Source organism: Chiloscyllium plagiosum, chromosome 4, assembly GCF_004010195.1.
Source record: "Chiloscyllium plagiosum isolate BGI_BamShark_2017 chromosome 4, ASM401019v2, whole genome shotgun sequence".
Classification (NCBI taxonomy): domain Eukaryota; kingdom Metazoa; phylum Chordata; class Chondrichthyes; order Orectolobiformes; family Hemiscylliidae; genus Chiloscyllium; species Chiloscyllium plagiosum.
The window spans coordinates 36,321,165-36,340,405 of record NC_057713.1 but is presented as its reverse complement, the minus strand read 5'-3'; the positions used below and the strand labels follow the sequence as shown (position 1 = coordinate 36,340,405).

Below are 19,241 nucleotides of genomic sequence, written 5' to 3'. Positions count from 1 at the left end.
CAAAGTCACACCCAACCAAATTGCATCCATTTCTGGGGAACGTGGTACCTATACAAGTCAGACCAGTTGCACCTGAACAAAGGTGGGACTGAGTTTTTTGCGGGGCATTTTGCTAATGCTGTTGGGAGAAAGAATGGAAGTCTAAAACAGAGTTATGTGCATGTATGTAAATGCTAGGAGTATAGTATATATGTTGGGGAGTTACAGATGAAATTGTCATGTGGGAATATGTTGTCATGGCAATAGCAGAGACCTGGCTCAAGCAAGAGTATGGTTGGGTGTGAAACATCATGGCTATAAGTTGTTCAGAAAAATTAGAAAAGGAAGGAAAGCAGGAGGCATATCAGTATTGGTTAAGGAGGACATTACTGTACTTTAGAAAGAGGATGCGTCAGAGGGTTCAACATCAGAGTCAATTTGGCTGTAGCTAAGGAATAAAAAGGATACAATGACATTGCTCATAAAAACATTAAACAAAGAAAAGAGGAGCAGGAATAGACTATTCAACTCTTCAAACCTGCTCTGCCATTCAATATGCTCAAGGTTGGTCATCCAACTCAGGACCCCTGTTCCTGCTTTCTTCCCATACCCTTTGATCCCTTTAACCCTAAGAACTACAGATATTTCTAACTTCTTCTAGAAACCATTCAATGTTTAGTCTCCATCACTTTCTGTGCAGAGAATTCCAAAGACTCACCACTCTGAGTGAAGAAATCTCCCCTCATTTCAGTTCTAAATGAACTACATTATATACTTCAACTGTGACCCTTGGTTCTGGTCCCCAGAGTCATCAGGAACATCCTTCCTTCATTTACCCTGTCTAATCCTGTTAGAATTTTGTAGGCTTCAATAAGATTCACCCTTTTCTAAGCTCCAGTGGATATAGTCCAAACTAATTCAGTCTCTTTTCAGTGGTGCCATCCCAGCAATCAATCTGATAAACCTTTGTGGCACTCCCTTCCAAGCCAGAACAATAATTCTAGGTAAGGAGACCAAAACTGCACATAACAATCCAGGTGTGGTTTCACCAAGTCCCTGTACAGCTGCAGGTAGACATTCCTGTTCCTGTACTCAAATATTCTAGTTATGAAGGTCAACATACCATTTGGCTTCTTCACCTCTTGTGGCTTTTCCAGCAAAATTTGAGTAGACAGTGTAGTTTCCAAACTGCAAACCAGCCCAGGAGTGTGGGAGCAGACACACACAATTTTCACTACATGCCATTACTCAGAGTCATGAAATATCAATAAAAAATATCAATGGAAATATTTTATCTTCCTTGGAGAAGAGAAATAAACCTTTCACCATCTAAACAAATCGTGCATCAAACATGGATCAGAAAAGTCATGCCTTCTGCCTTGTGAGAAAAGCTCTTGTAAAGACTTATAATTACATTAATAAAAACATAGCAAAGGTACAATCTCCTTATTACAACTTCTTAAAAGAGTCATTTATTCTCATATTAATAGAATCCTTACAGTGCAGAAATCCATTAGCAATTGAAACTCAATCAAGCATTCATCATGCCAACGGCTATCTATAGCATAACGTACTCTCTGAAAAGGTGTGTATTTCAATTTCAAAGCAGAGTGCTTTTTTTCTTTGTTTTTACTGGATATCGGGATAGTCAGCATTTATTGCTCATGAATAGTTGCCCTCAAGAAGGCATTAGTGAGCTACCTTCTTGAATGACTGCAGGCCATTTGCTGTAAGTAAAACCATAACGCTTTTAAAAAAAAATCATTTGTGGGATGCGGGTGTTGCTGGCTGGCCAGCATTTATTGCTTACCCTGAATTGCCCTTGAGAAGGAGGTGGTGAGCTGCCTGCTTGAACTTCTGCAGTCCACCTGCTATGGGTTGAGTCAGAATAACATTAGGGAGGGAATTCTAGGATTATAACTCAATGACAATTAAGGAATGGCAATATATTTCCAAGTCAGGATGGTGAGTGGCTTGGAGAGGATCTTGAAGGTGGTAGTGTTCCCATGTATCTGCTGCCCTTGTCCTTCTCAATGAAAATGGTCATGGGTTTGAAAGGTGCTGTCTAAGGATCTATGGTGAATTTCAGCATTGCATCTTGTACATAGTACACACTGCTGCTACTGAGTGGATGGTTGTGCATGTTGTGCCAATCGAGCAGGCTGCTTTGTCCTGGATGGTGTCAAGCTTCTTGAGTGTTGTTGGAGCTGCACTCATCTAAGTAAGTGGTGAGTATTCCATCACACCCCCGACTTGTGCTTTTTAGATGGTGGACAGACTTTGGGGAGTGAGGAGGTGAGTTATTCACTGTGGTATTCCTGGCCTCTGACCTGCTCTTGTAGCCATTGTATTTACAGTGTGAGTTTCATAGAAAAATAGAAAATAGGAGCAGGAGTAGGCCATTTGGCTCTTTGAGCCTGCTCCACCATTCAATACGATCATGGCTGATCATGCAATTTCAGTATCCCATTCCTGCTTTCTCTTCATAACCCTTGATCCCTTTTAGTTGCAAAGGCCATGTCCAGTTCCCTCTTGAATATATCTAACAAACTGACACAAACAGTTTTATGTGGTAGAGAAGTACACAGGTTCACAACTCTCTGAGAGAAAAAAAAATCCTTCCTCATCTTAGTCCTGAATGGCTTACCCCTTATTCTTAGGCAGTGACCCCGAGTTCTGGACTTCCTCAACATCGGAAACATTATTTCTGCATTTGGCCTATTCAGTCCCATCATGTCTCTCTGAGATCCCCTTCATTCTTCTAAATTCCAGTGAGTACAAGCCCAGTTATTTCAGTCTTTTTTCATATGTCAGTCCTGCCATCCTGGGAATCTAGTGAACCTATGCTAAACTCACTCAGAAATTGCACACAATACCAAAGGTGTGGCCTCACCAAGGCCCTATATAACTGTAGCGAGACATCCCTATTCTTATACTCAAATTCTCTCGCTATGAAGGCCAGCATGCACCACCTGCTGCATCTGCATGCTAACTTTCAGTGACTGTTCCATCATGACACTCAGGTCTTGCTGCACCTCACCATTTCCAACGCTGCCACCTTTCGGATAATAATCTGCCTTTCTGTTTTTGCCTGCAAAGTGCCAAACCTCACATTTATCCACAGTATACTGCATTTACCAAGTATTTGCCCACTCAGTCAGCCTGTTCAAGTCATCCAGCAGCCTCCTAGCATCCTCCTCATAGCACACATTGCCACCCAGCTTAGTGTCGTCTACAAATTTGGAGATATTGTGTTCAGTCCCTTTATCCAAAATGTTAATGTGTATTGTGAACAGATTCAGTCCCGGCACTGACCCCGGAGTTACCCCACTCATCACTGCCTGCCACTCTGAAAAGGACCTGTTAATATCAACTCATTGCTTCCTGTCTGCCAACCAGTTCTCTATCCATGTCAGTACATTACCTCCGATACCATGAGCTTTAAATTTGCTATACACAACATGCACTGATTCATCCTTGACTACTCTACTAGTCACATTTCAAAATATTCCAGAAGATACCTTCTAAGGAGCCGAATTTCCCTTTAGTGAACCCATGCTGACTTTGACCGATTCTGTCACTGCTTTCCAAATACTCGGTTACTACATCCTTAAAATTGACTCCAGCATTTTCCCTATCACTGATGTCACTGTTTTCTCTCACCCTCCTTTTTTTAAAAAGTGGGGTTACATTAGCTATCCTCCAGAATCTGGAACTCTTCTATAGATGTATCTACTATTTCTAGAGCCACTTCCTGAACTACTCTAGGATGCAGAGCATCAGGCCCTGGAGACTTACTGGATTTTAATCCCATCAATTTCTTCAGTTCCTCCTTCATGCTTGACCCTCTATCCCTAGCATTTCCAGAAGATTATTTGTGTCATCCTGAAGACAGATGCAGTGTTGGTAACAGCATTGAATGTCAAATGGTTCGGTTGTCTTGCTTTGGTAATGGTCATTGCCTAGCATTTGTATGGTGTGAATGTTACGTGTCGCTTGTCAGCCCAAGCCTGGATATTGTCCAGAGTTTGTTGTATTTGAACTGTTTCACTATCTGAGGAGTTGTGAATTGTGCTGAACATTTCACAAACATCAGCAAACATCCCCACCTCTGAAGTTATGATGGAGGGAAGGTCATTGATGAAGTAACTGAAGATGGTTGGGCCTAGGACACTATCCTGAAGAATTCCTGCAGAGGCGTCCTTGAGATGAGATGGCTGACATCCAACAATTGCGGCCATCTTCTTACATGTCAAGTATGACTCCAACCAGAGGAGAGTTTGTCCTCAATACCCATTGATGTGAAGTCACACATTTTGGTACGAGTAACAGCAAAATAGATTACCACTTGAATAGTAAAAAGTTGCAGCTTGCTGATTTGCAGAGGGACCTGGGTTTCCTTGTGCATGAATTGCAGAAGGTCGGTCTGTAGGTACAACAAGTAATTAGGAAGATAAGTGGAATTTTGTCTTTCATCTTTAAAGGGGTTGAGTTTAAAAGCAGAGAGATAATGTTACAGCTGTACAAGGTGCTGGTGAAGCCACACTTGGAGTACTGTGTGTAGATTTGGTCTCCTTACTTAAGAAAGGATATACTGGTACTGGAGAGGATGCAGAGGGGGTACTAAGTTGATTCCAGAGTTGAGGGAGTTGGCTTATGAGGAGAGGCTGAGTAGACTAGGATTACATTCATTGGAATTCAGAAGAATGAGTGGGGATCTTATACAAACATATAAAATTATGAAGGGTCTTGATAAAATAGAAATAGTTAGGATGTTTCCACCGGTAGGTGAGACTAGGACAAGAGGACATGGCATCAAGATTAGAGGAAGCAGGTTTAGAACTGAACTGAGAAGGAACTTCTTCACCCAGAGGGTTGTTAATCTGTGGAATTCCTTGCCCAGGGAAGTAGTTGACACTACTTCAGTAATCGCTTGTAAAGCTAAGGCAGATACTTTTTTGGAAAATAAAGGTATTAAGGGATATGGTGAAAATGCAGGTAGGAGGAGTCCACAAAAAGATTGGCCATGATCTTATTGAGTGGCAGAGCAGGCTCAAAGGGCTGGACGGCCCACTCCTGCTCCTAGTTCTTATGTTACTATGTTCTTATGATACCTTCCTTGATGTCACACGTGGTTGAATGCGACCTTGATGTCAAGCCCTGTCACTTTTACCTCAGCTCTGGAATTCAGATTTTTTGTCCATGCTTGAATCTAAGGCTGTAATGAGGACAGGAACAGAGTGGCCCTGGTGAAGGTTATTGCTGAGCAGGTGCTGCTTGATTGCAATATTGATGACACCTTTATCACTTTACAGTTGAAGAAGTTCCTGGATTTTGACCCAGTAACACTGAAGAAATGGTGGTATATTTCCAGGTGAGGATGGTGAGTAGCTGGAGGGGAACTTGTAGGTGATGATGCTCCCACTGTAAATGGCAGTGGTCATGAGTTTGGGAGGTGCTGTCGAAGAAACCTTGGTGAATTTCTGCAATACATCTTGTTAATTGTACACATTACTGCTACTGAATATCAGTGAGGAAGGGAATGAAAGGAGAGACTCTTGATTTATGCCATAAATGTGAACAGGCTAGGAGATGAATTATTCAATGCAAGATCCCTAGCCTCTGATGTGTTCTGTATCCACAGTTTGAGTACAATAGAATACTCTCCACTTGCTTGGTGGTGCAGCTCAGATGTGAAGCTTTACACCATTCAGGATAAAGCAGCTCGCTTGACTGGCATCACATTCATCAATGTCCACTGCTTCCATCACTCATGCACAGTAGCAGCAGGGTGCATCATCTACAAGAAGTAGTGCAGAAATTTACCAAGACTCCTTAGAAGGTATCTTTTCAAACTCACATCTAGAATGGCAATAGCACCAGATACTTGGGAGTTCTCCTCCAAACCATTCACCATCCTACTTTGAAATATATCACTGTTCATTTAGTGTTGTTGGGCTAAAAGTTTGGAACTCACTTCTAACTGCATTTTGGGGCTACCTAACTCAAATGATCTTTGTTCAAGAAGGCAGCTCACCATCAAGGATAACTAGAGATGGACAATAAATGGTGACTGAGCTAGTGATGTCCACATTCCAGGAATGCATACACAAAGTCCGTGGGTGTAGACAAGTTGAGGGATGATATGATTGAAGTGTTATGGTAGTTGGAGAAATCTGTTATTGTTGGTAGGGAGATCAAGAAAGAAAGGGACACAATCTTAAAATTAGATCTGATCACAGAAAGAGAAGTAGAAGTGGAATTTCCCTCCTCAAAACAATGTTAATGCAGAATATTTGGTGATTTTAAGAATGAAATCAATATAGTTTTTCCGCAAAGCGGAGGTACCAATCAATAAAAATCCAATGGAATGGCTTAAGAGGCTAAGCTAATCTACCCCTGTTGACAGGATATAATTCCTATGCAGTCTAAGTCTATCAAAGTACTCCATTGTATAAAAGTTAAAAAACATTTATGTATCCCTCAGTATGGCATTGCAGCATTTTCCTGGATTCTATTTCAATTCCATGAATTCATTGAACCCTGCAGGAGCTGCACTAGAATGAAGCTTGTTTTGGAAAATCAGCCCTTGCACAGTGGGGTCCCATCTACAACTTGTGCTGCAATAAAGTTTCTTGACGGATCTGTGGGCTTAGTATATTTCTCCATATATGTATTGTTTGAAATATACAATCACTCACATTAATTTCATCCAGTGTACCATCAAGATATCTACAAACTTGAGTCTTAATTTCTTGAACTTGATTTTCAGTCAAAGCTTCATAGCTGGTTTGGCGACGGTTAGCCTATAAGGGAAACAGGTATCTATGAACAATAACAATATCAACTATTAATTTTATTTAGCACCTTAAAATTAGGAAAATGTACCAAAGCACTTCAGAAGAGTATTGATTGAGCCACATCAGCCATATTATAGCAAATAACCAAAATTGTGTTCATTGACCAGTTTTACAGGGGTGGTTGGGGGTGGATATGTAAGCAAGAAAATTCCAGAATGGGTCGCAAGTTTAAAACCAAAAGGCCAGAATTAGAGGTACAACTATCTCACAGAAGGCAAGGCCCAGGAACACAGGGAGAGAGATAATGATGTCAGGGAGTGGAATAGTCAGAGAGAATGAGACTTTGAACAGAGGGGGCCAGGCCATAGATTGGAGCAGCTAGAGAGAGTGAGACACAGAAGTGGAGGGGGTACAACCTGAGAACAACGGTGGTGAGCAGAGAGGGTGAGATCCAGGAGGAGAAGACAGAGTGAAGCAACCAGATGGGGCAAGACCTGTGACCAATTGGAGGTGAAGTCTGGGCTTAGAGAGTTCAAACAGGTTGAGGTCATACAGTGGTTGGAGGAGTAGAAGCCTAGAAGCAGAGCAGTCAAAAGGGGGTGAGGCCTGGAGCAGAGCAGTCAGAGGGATTGAGGTCTGGAAACACAGCAATCAGAGAATGTGAGGCCAGAAGCAGAGCAGTTGGAGGGTGCAAGGCCAGGAGCAGAGCAGATTAGATTAGATTAGATTACAGTGTGGAAACAGGCCCTTCGGCCCAACAAGTCCACACTGACCCGCCGAAGCGTAACCCACCCATTCCCCTACATTTACCCCTTACCTAACACTACAGGCAATTTAGCATGGCCAATTCACCTTACCTGCACATCTTTGGACTGTGGGAGGAAACCGGAGCACCCGGAGGAAACCCACGCAGACACGGGGAGAACGTGCAAACTCCACACAGACAGTAGTCCGAGGCGGGAATTGAACTCAGGTCTCTGGCGCTGTGAGGCAGCAGTGCTAACCACTGTGCCACCGTGCTGCCCATGCGGGGGTAAAGACCAAGATGTGGTCAGAATAATTGAGAGTTAGAAATACAGTGATCAGAGGCATCAGGGATTGGGAGCAGAGTGATCAGAGGAGAAGAAGCCTTAGAGTAGAACAGTCAGAGGGGACAAGGCCTCGAAACAGAGTGGTCAGGTGGTGCATGGGTCAAGTGCAGTGTAGTCAAACGGCAAAAGGCCCAGGAGTAGTGTGAGAGAGATTTACAGGAATGTATCAGTGTATGACCAGAGAGAATTATTAGGCCAAATCATGTAAAACCCAGACTGACAGGAATAGATTTCTCAATATCTTTGAAAAATCACAAAATACATCACCCTAATTAAAAAGAATGTCTGATCCATAACATTATACTCCAGAAAAATAATTAGGCTGTATCATTTTAAATCTGTGACCGTATATCAAAATGAATTATAGGAATCTATCACTAAATACTCTTAAGGTCTATAGATTTGTGTTCAAGAATATCTGGAAAAAATTATTGGAGTATACTAGCCAAATTATCTGGAGAATTACTAGAATATGGTCACTGTATAACCTAAAATTTGCAAGAGTAGATAAGCTGACAGAAATACTGAAATACATTTAACAAATTTTGTGGGCATTAGTCAAATATAATCACTGGACATCCTGAAGGTTTTATTGAAATGAATATCCCAACAGAATGACTGGACTATTACCACTGGATATCCAGAGAAAATTACTAGACAATTATCATTGGATATGATTAGATTAGATTACTTACTTACAGTGTGGAAACAGGCCCTTCAGCCCCAACCGACTCGCCAAAGCGCAACCCACCCAGACCCATTCCCCTACACCTAACACTACGGGCAATTTAGCATGGCCAATTCACCTAATCTGCACATTTTTGGACTGTGGGAGGAAACCGGAGCACCTGGAGGAAACCCACGCAGACACAGGGAAAATGTGTGCAAACTCCACACCGTCAGTTGCCTGAGGCGGGAATTGAACCCGGGTCTCTGGCACTGTGAGGCAAGAGTGCGAACCACTGTGCCACCATGCCGCCCACCCACTGTGCTGCCCATCATGAAAGATTAATAGGAATAGAATTATTATGTAACTTGACAGATTTACTGGAATATAACTTTGATATTCTGAAAGATTAATTGAAATATTTCGCTGAAAATCCTTAAAATGTTTAAAAATGAGAGAAGATCATCACACTACAAAAAATGTGTTTCAGGGAGCTGTGACAGCACAATAAAATAAACTCACCACAAACTCACTGATCACCAATTTTTAAACAGCAAAAATGATTTAAAACACTCAATCACATTCTAACTTTCTCTCCTATCATTTGTGTAACAAAGGTTAATACAAATATTTGAAGAATGAATGGTGAACTTTCTTACTAGTATGTTGTGCATAGCCAGCTCATCCTGCAGTAGCTGGATCTCTTTCTGAAGATTCTGAACCAATTTCTGGAAAAAAGAAGCATTGATAATGGATAGGATGTTGATATTCGCCACTGAAGTTCATCCCAATGACACATTACCTCACTCATCATCAATCAGTTTGCCACAATTAATAGCACTTTCACTTTTGGAGGGAGATGGTAGCTTAATGGTAATGTCACTGGTTCAGCGATCCAGAGGCCCAAGCTAATGCTCTGAGGCCATGGATTCAATCCACCATGGGGTTTGTGGTATTTAAACTCAATAAATACATCTGGAATTAGAAACTACTCTCCATAATGATCCATCGGATCCTTTGAAGAAAGATGGCGTACACTGAAAGGTTCAGCTATTGTCATGTGGCAAATAAAATTCTGGATGGATTGGTGTTCCTCATCACTATAGGCAGTAAAGCCTTTAATTTACTTAGAAGCCTTGTCCATCTGGGCAAACCTGGAATTAGACAAGGCCATTAAAGATCAAAAGCAAAATGCTCTGGATATTGGAAATGCGAAAACAAAAACAAAAAACAGAGTTTGAATGGTCATCGACCTGAATTATTAACTGTGTTTCTTTCCACAGATGCTGCCTGATTACCTGAGGATCTTTGGTACCTTTTTGTTTTCTATATTGAGGTAAGTAACATGTCAGTAACATCACTGTTGGCGTCACTCTGCATCGTATGCCAGCCATACCTTTTAATCGTGTTCAAGGAGGTGAAATCGCCATAATCCAACAAGACCACAGGGCTGCTCTCACATCAGAGAGGGATGACTGAATAGATTAAGAATAGAATAGAACACCTACAGTGTGGAAACAGGCCATTCAGCCCAACTGGCCCACACTGGCCTTCCGAAGAGTATCCCACCCAACCCCATTCCCCATTTCTTTACATTAACTCCTGACTAATGCACCTAACCTACACATCCCTGAACACAATGGGTAATTTAGCATGACCAATTCACCTAACCTGTACATCTTTGGAAACCAGAGCACCCAGAGGAAACCCACACACACATGGGGAGAATGTGCAAACTCCACCCAGACAGTTGCCTGAGGCTGGAATCAAATCTGGGTCCCTGGCGCTCTGAGGCAGCAGTGCTAACCACTACGCCACTGTGCTGCCCTTTAAAAGAGAAAGATGGTGGTGGGTTAACCTGAGGATCATCACACCTCAGGCAAGGAGAAGGTGCGAACTTTCTTACTGACTTCAGCCGGTACAGGATTTGAGCCAGCCATCCAGTCAACTGAGCTAACTAGCTCTATCATTTGCTACTTACTCTGTTTGGCATGCATGTCATCCTGTTTTATAGCTTTACCAGGTTGACAGAACCCATTTGTAAGAATGTCTTATATGGCTCCTGGTATACCCACCTGTGGTCTTCATCGAACCAAGATTGATCTCCTGACTTGATAATAATGGTAGAGTGGAGGAGATGCCTGGCCATGAAGTTGCAGATTGTGTTGCTTCTGATGGTCCATGACATTTGATAAATGCCCAGTCTTGAACTGCTAAATCTGTTCAGTCTGTCCCATTTAATATGATGATATTGCCACACAACACAATGTAAGGTGTTATCAATGTGAAACTGGGACCTTGTCTTCACAGGAACTGTGATCACTCTTACCAAGACTGACATGGATAGAAGCAACTGCAGCAGGTAGGTTGGTGAGGATAAGGTCAAGTATGCTTTCCCTCTTGTTGGTTTTCTTATCACATGCTGCAGACCCAATTGAGCAATAGTGTCCTTTAGGACCGGACCTGTTCATTCAGTAGTGATGCTGCTGAGCCAATCTTGGTGGTGCACATTGAAATTCCCTGCCTAGAGTACATTCTGAACCCTGGCCACCATCAGTGTTTCCTCTAACTGGTATTCAACATGGAGGGACACTGGCTTATCAGCAGTGGGTGATGGTAACCAGTGGGATGTTTCTTTGACCATGTTTGAATTGATGTCGTGAGACTTCATGATGTCCAGAGCTAATGTTGAGGACTCCGAGGACAATTCCCTGCTGACTGTATACCACTGTGACATGCTTGAGTACTCTGTGAGATAGCTCTCCCAATTTTGAACTTGCTCCCAGATGTTAGTAAGGAAGACTTTGCAGGGTTGACAGGACTGGTTTTGCCATTTTCATTTCTGGTACCTAGATCAATGCCATGTAGTCTATCCAGTTTCATTTCTATTTTGAGCCTGGGCTCAGTATGACTCAATATGACCCAGTTCGACCAAAAGTGCTGGGAAATGAGAAGCTCAGTTTATACGTAGAACTGACTATGAAAGGAATAGAGTGTGTGCATACTTCCTGTGCTCAAATCCCATGTCAATGAAAATTATAGCACTAGGCTGGGAACGGGAGTCCCAGACCCAGTCCCATCACCAATTCTAAATGGGGTGCAAAAGATGTCTCAATTGTAGGAATAATATGCCAGTGTTGGTCATTAATGGAGTACTGATTAGTTGAGGTGAAAGATTGATGTCAGCATTAGTAGAAGAGCCATGAGTTATCTAAATGTGAATTCCTCTCTAAACCACTACTGCATACATATATTAGCTGATCATTCAAGGTGTGTGAAAGATGTTTTGTCAATTTAACAATAGCCATTACGCATCAATCAAGAACAGGTTATGTGATGTGCTTGAAACCTGAGAGATGCAGGAACATGTTGTAGAAGTATAAGTCATTTTATTATGTCCATTCAAATTAGGACCCTGTTAACACAAAGCTAGTTTGATAATCTTCCATCAGGGTGAATGAGTGGTAAGTGACAACTTATTTGAAGGGGAAAATTTTCAACAGAAAATGAATGAGATCTATACTCACCTTGGGATCACTAAATACGTTAGGGGCTGGCTCAGCTGGGATACACATTAGTCTTGATGAAAACCGGAGTGTAGATAGCTGAAATAACCGAACAAAATATAATTAGGTATAAGGAGTTTATTTTCTCCCTTCCTGTCCTGATTCAGTTCCAGAGCCCCCTCATGTGCAGTGTACTGATGTGGCTTTTATTTACAAGCAAGATGAATGAGTATGTACCATTAGACTATTGCACCAGAAGGTCTCCACAGCCAAGTCTGATACTGCACTCCTCAGCTTACTCACATTTTAAAACTAGAAGTGCAAGAAGCTGATCTCTTACTGATTTCCTTTCACAAGTCTTATGCGTCTTATCAGGCCTTGTTCTACTAATCTAATTCAACATGACCATAGATCATACTGGATACCTGAATTCACAGAAATATAGAAAATAGGAGCAGGAGTTGGCCACTCAGTCCTTCAAGCCAACTCTGCCATTCAATATAATCATGGCTGATCATCCAACTCAGTACTATGTTCCTGCTTTCTCCCCATATTCCTTGATCCTTTTAGCCCTGTGAACTATATCTAACTACTTTGAAAACATTCAGTGTTTTGGCCTCAACTATGGGCTCACCACTCTCTTGGTGAAGAAGTTTCTCTTCAAGGCCTATCCCTTATCATTAAACTGTGACCTCAGGTACCAGACTTCTCTATCATCAGGACATCATCATGCATTTACCCTATTTAATCCTCTTAGAATTTTATAAGTATCTATGAAATTCCTTCTTATAGTCCTAATTGTTCTAGTCTGTCTTCATATATCAGTGCTGCCATCCCAGAAATCAATCTGGTAAACCTTTTGGCACTCTCTCCTTAGCCTGTACATCCTTCCTTAGATAAGTAGACTAAGACTGAACACAGTACTCCAGGTGCGGTCTCATCAAGGTCCTGTACAATTGCAACAACACATCTCTGCTCCTGTACCTGAATTCACTCACAATGAAGGCCAATATACCTCTGCCTTCTTCATCATTTGTTGCACCTGCATGCTTACTTTCTGTGACTAGTGTAAAGGACACTGAGGTCTCATTTTACCTCCCCCTTTCCTAACTATCACCACTCAGATAGTAATCTGCCATCTTTTTCTTGCTAGCAAAGTGAATAACCTCACACTTATCCACATTATACTTCATCTGCCATTCATTTGTCTATTCACCTAACTTGTCTAAATCATACTGAAGTATATCTGCATTCTCCTCATAGTTCACCCTCCACACAGCCTTGTGCCATCTGCAAATTTGGTCATGTTACATTTAGTTTCCTCATCTACATTACTAATACATATTGTGAAAAGTGAGGATCCAGTAACTGAAAATTCTGATACCTCACTAGTCACTTCCTGCCGTTCGAAAAAAGACCCCTTTATTCCTACTCTTTATCTCCTGTCTGCCAATCAGTTCCCAAAAATGTCAATACACTATTTTCAATCCCACGTGCCTTAATTTCACATACTAATTTGTTATGTGGGACCCTATCCAAAGCCTTCATATAGTCAAGTAAACCACAAACACTGGTTCCCCTAGCTCTAGTTACATTGTCCAAAAAATCCAGTTGATTTGACAAGCATAATTTTCCTTTCGTAAATCCATGCTGACTCTGCCAAATCCTGTCACTATTTTCCAGTGACCACATTCAATTTATGAAAGCAACATCTTTTAACAAGTATTTGAGTACAAAATGCAAGAGAAAGGCAACACTAGATATTGTTCCAATGGAAAATTAGGCTAAAGATGTCATAATGGGGAACAAAGAAATGGCAGAAGAATGGAATAGGTACTTCAGTCTTCATGATAGAAGACACCAGTAGCATACCAGAACTTCAAGACAGAAGTGGCTGAAAGTGCTGAGGAAGCTGAAAGGTTTGAAGGTTAATAAATAATACAGACTGGATGGATTACACCCCAGGGTCCTGAAGAAGATACCCGAGGAAATTGCGGATTCATTGATGGTAAGCTTTCAGGAATCACTGGAGGCAGGGAGGGTTCCAAAAGACTGGAAAATTGCTAATATTACACCCCTGTTTAAGCTGGGAGGGAGGCAAAAGATGGAAAATTATAGGTCAGTTAGCCTGGCCTCAGTCATTGGTAAAATTTTACAGTCCATTATTAAGGATGAAATTTTGAGCACTTGGATGGTCATGGTAAAATAGGGCTGAGTCAGCATGACTTCATCAAGGGGAATTCCTGCCTGAAATATTTGTTAGAATGTTTTGAGGAGGTAACGAGCAATTAGACAAAGGAAAGCCAGTGGATGGGATCTATTTGGATTTCCAGATACTCTTTGACATGGTGCAGCACAGGATCTGATAAGTAAAATAAGAGCCCTTGGTTCTAGAGGCAAGGTATTGGCATGGATAGAGTATTGGCTGACTGGCAGAATGCAGAGAGTGGGGATCAAGAGTTTTTTTTCAGGATGGTAGCCAGTAAATAGTAGAGTTCTGTAAGGGGAAGTGTTGGGACCACAACTCTTCACAGTTTTTGTTAATAATCCAGATGAAGGAGCTGAGGATATTGTTGTTAAGTAGTCAGATAACACAAAGGTAGCCTGAGGGACAGGTAATATTGATGATGCAGGGAGATTGCAGAAGGATTGGACAGCCTAGGAAAGTTGGTAAAGAATTAGCAAATCGAATACAATGTGGGATAGTTTGAGGTTGTGTATTACGGTAGGAAGAATAGAACCATAGGTTATTTTCTAGATGGAGAAAAGCATTCAGTATATCCCTATCCCATCCCTATTCCAATCATAGACAAAGCAGTCTTCATGAGCACTTCTCCAAATACCAGCTTAAACATTTTTTTAAATTATTAGATTCCCTACAGTGTGGAAACAGGCCCTTTGGCCCAATAAGTTATTACCAACCCTCTGAAAAGCAACCCAGCCAGACCAATTCCCCTACATTCACTCCTAACTAATGCATCTAACACAACAGGCAATTTAGCATGGTCAATTCACCTGACCTGCACATCTTTGAACTGTGGGAGGAAACCCACACAAACAGTCACCCAAGGCCGGAATCGAACCCAGGTCCCTGGAGCTATGAGGCAGCAGTGCTAACCACTGAGCCACTGTGCCACCCCAGATTGATGTCCAGTCAATCCACACCAGCATGCCACCGCTACAGTGCCGATGATGTCTAGGATACTCTACAGTGACTTACCAAGTTTGTTTAACATCATCTCTAGAATCTCCACCACAGAGTGCAGGTTAGGTGAATTGGCCATGCTAAATTGCCCGTAGTGTTAGGTGAAGGGGTGAAATGTAAGGGAATGGGTCTGGGTTGGTCGCGCTTCAGCGGGTCGGTGTGGACTTGGTGGGCCAAAGGGCCTGTTTCCACACTGTAAGTAATCTAATCTAATCTAATCTAAGAGTTAGAACATAGAACATAGAATGTTACAGCACAGCACAGGCCCTTTGGTCTTCGATGTTGCGCTGACCTGTGAAAATAATCTGATGCTCATCTAACCTACACCATTCAATTTTTCTCCATATGTATGTCCAATGCCCATTTAAATGCCCAAAACGTCAGCGAATCCACTACTGTTGCAAGCAGGCTGTTCCACGCTCTTACTACTTTCTGAGTGAAGACACTACCCTAATATCTGTCCTAAATCTATCACTCCTCAATTTAAAGCTATGTCCCCTCATGTTAGCCTTCACCATCCAATGAAAAATGCTCTCACTGTCCACCCTATCTAACCCTCTGATTATCTTGTACATCTCAATTAAGTCACCTTTCAACCTTTTTCTCTCCAACGAAAAGAGCCTCAGTTCCCTCAGCCTTTCCTCATAAGACTTTCTTTCCATACCAGGCAACTTCATAGTGAATCTCCTCTGAACACTTTCCAAAGCTTCCACATCCTTCCTATAATGCTGTGACCAGAACTGTACGCAGGTGCGGCCTTACCAGTGTCTTGTGCAGCTGAAGCATGACCTCATTGCTCCGAAACTCAATTCCCCCTACCAATAAATGCCAACATACCATATGCCTTCTTAACAACCCTATAAACCTGGGTGGCAATTTTCAGGGATTTATGCACCAGGACACTGAGATCTCTCTGTTCATCTACACTGCCAAGATGAACAGAGAGATCTTGGTGTCTTGGTGCATAAATCCTTGAAAATCACCTAAATCCCTGAAAGTTGGACAAGGTTAGCTACTGCATAGAAAATGATCACCCCGAAGTCACACAATAGCTCAATTTGGACATAAGAGTGTTGACCCCTCATCATTGCTAGATTGAATTTTTTTAGGATTTTCTATCTAATAAGTCGAGCGTGTTCATCACAAGAACTGAAGCTGTCTCAAGGACAACTAGGAAATAAACATTGCTCTTGCCCATCTAGTTTATGGGGATAAATGAATAAAACAAAACACTTAAGCCCTTAATACTCTCAAGCACAAACAGATTACATGTCTGTATTTGTATTATTCTTACTGTTTCCTCGATTTGAGCTGCCTCTCCATAGATATTTGCCACCAAGATTGTGTTGCAGGTCCCACCTAAACAGAGTTGACAGCAAGTAATTTCTTTAAACATTGTACTTTTCAACTGTAAAAACGAATTCATGCAGTTGATCAGTGAATTTTCCCAAATATTAAGACCAGAATATTTTTGCCATCTTGCATTAGCCATTAGTGACATTCCTCTCTGGATTGTTTTTAGACCTTCAGCAACTAATTGGGCCAGGATCTGCTGGCTAATTGCAGTACAGCTCATCAGCACTACGGGGATGCAATATTGGCACTGACTCTGAAAGAGGGGACACTATGGAAGAATGCCACTTTCCTAAAATGGTAATGGAAATAGGGGCCGTGGAGACCAGTTAAGCAAGCTTTGTTGAGATGGGCATAGGGGTTACTGCGAGGGTGGACGTTGCTACTGGGGTCTCCCAGAGGACCACAGAGAGCCTGACATGGAAGGTCCCTCCTCTCCCAAGTTCATGAGCAGGTCACAAGGGTTTATCAGCAAGTCTTTAGTGCACATTGCCAAACCCCACTGCCCCTGCTTCTTTGTAGTTTATACCATAATGTAGTAGCTTACTAGGCCATTTCAGAGGGCAGTTAAGAGTCAACCATGTCCACATGGAACCACTTGTAAGCCAGGTCACATAATGACAGCAGGCTTCTTTTGCTAAAGGACAGTAGTCAATCAGTTGAGTTTTTATGGCAATCTAACCAGTCTTCCAATTTCTTAAAAAAGCTGAATTCAAATTTAAAACCACATGATAACTCACATTCACTGGTTTATTAGTCCAGTCCCTAAATATCAGTCTTTCTCCTCGTGATTGTCTCATGTTCTTATTTAACATCTTTATTCTCAAATGCTTTTTCCACACATTTTTAAAATTCTATTCACTCACCTAAAGAATCCTTCAGTACATGTGTAAGCTTACTCTGCCTGAATGGAATATGCCCCCTCTTGGGATCAGCAAGAGCAATGATGGTCTGCTCAAGGAAAGAAAGTGATTTATTGATGTACATAGCTTCTCGCATCACCTGCCCTTCAGACTGAAAGAACACAAAATACATTAGAGCAGATTAATATACAGTATTATGAAAATTAAACACTTCATTTTATTTTGCATTTGAGTCTTTGCTTAGGCTCAGCAGTATCTTTTTTGCCTTTGAGACAGAAAATCATGTATTCTACCATCAAGAACGAACAGGATGAAATACAGCAGCATTGACAGAAATGAGATTGACAAGTAGAAAACAGAGTTAGATTTAATGGATATTGGTCAGTTTGGGCTTGAGTTGGAAGTGGTGTACACCAGTGGTCAATGCTAGATCTGTTTTTATTCTTTGTATGTGTAGAATATTTTGGACTTGAATGCCATTTTTATCAATGATGGTAATTCAGGTTTAAGGAACAACATTAAGAACCAAAAATTAGCAAAGTAGTGAATAGCTTCACATGACTTGAGCAAAATGCTTAAAATAGCAATGTGGTCAGATGTGGTAAATTCAAGGGAAATTACAAGGAAGTTGAACAGATAGTAACTTAGGAGCACAGCATTCCAATTTAAGGGTGCACCAGCAGATAACGCCAGAGATGATAGAGATTGTAAAATGATACAGTTAAAGGTATTATATCTGAATTCAGGCAGGATTTGTAACAAGATGGACAGAAACATTAAAAAAAGAAGCAGGAGTTGACCATTCAGCCCTTCGTGCCTTCTCTGCCATTTAATATGATCTCAGTTGATCATCCAACTCAGTACCATGTTCCCACTTTCTCCTGTATTCTTTAATTCCTTATATAGAGCAATATCTAACTCCTTGAAAGCCTTCAATGTTTTGACCTCAACTGCTTTCTGTGGCAGAGAATGGATAGTAGCAAATATGTATGACCTGACAGCCATTACAAAGACATGATTTTGAGGTGACCAAGGCTGGCACCTTAATATTAAATATTTCAAAAAATCAGGAAGCTGGGGAAAGGTGTGGTGTAGTTCTGTTAATGAAAGATAACATTAGTGAAAGATGATCTTACCTTCAAAGAGGAAAACGTAGAATCAGTTTGGGTAGGGATAGGAAATTGGGGTCAATAAGAGGTCAATTGCAATAGTTATATAAACGCCCTAACAATAGTTCCAATGTAGGGCAGGTTATACATGAAAAATAATTGGATGTGTGTTAAGGAATGCAATAATCTTGGCATGCAAACTGGGTGAATCAGATTAACAAAAGTAGCCTGGAAAACTGGCTCCTAGAGTGTATTCAAGACAATTTTTTTAACACAATATGTCCTCATGTGAACAGAGAGTGCGCTTTCCTAGACCTCTTAATGTGCAAAAGAGTATTAATAAATATGCTTATGGTTAAGGTGTCTTTAGGTGGCAATGATCTTCACACGATAGAATTCAACATTTAGTTCAAAGGTGAAAATTACAGGCTGATGACTTGTGTTTTATACCTATATAATCCTAAATAAAAGATTAAATTTAAAAATATTATAATGGCAGAGTTGGCTAATATGAACTGGGGAACAAGATTATAAAGTAAGATGGTAGACTTGTAATGGGAGACTTCTAAGGAGGTATTTAATAATTCTCAGTGAAGATTAATCCCAGTGACAAAAAAAATACTGCATAAGGAGGATGCATGGCTAAATAAGGAAGTTAAGAATAGTAT

The 19,241-nt window shown here is 41.3% G+C and overlaps 1 protein-coding gene across 3 annotated transcripts in view; it reads right to left on the bottom strand.

Annotated features, from left to right (window-relative positions):
* kif9 (kinesin family member 9) overlaps positions 1–19,241 on the bottom strand; it is a 114,707-nt gene that overhangs the window by 50,246 nt on the left and 45,220 nt on the right. For all 3 annotated transcript variants that reach the window (XM_043687968.1, XM_043687969.1, XM_043687970.1), the window contains 5 exons: positions 17,468–17,615; positions 16,543–16,607; positions 12,065–12,142; positions 9,197–9,265; positions 6,681–6,785 (listed from right to left, as the gene is read on the bottom strand). In XM_043687968.1, the coding sequence (XP_043543903.1) occupies positions 6,681–6,785; positions 9,197–9,265; positions 12,065–12,142; positions 16,543–16,607; positions 17,468–17,615 (465 nt within the window). The remainder of the gene's footprint in view (positions 1–6,680; positions 6,786–9,196; positions 9,266–12,064; positions 12,143–16,542; positions 16,608–17,467; positions 17,616–19,241) is intronic.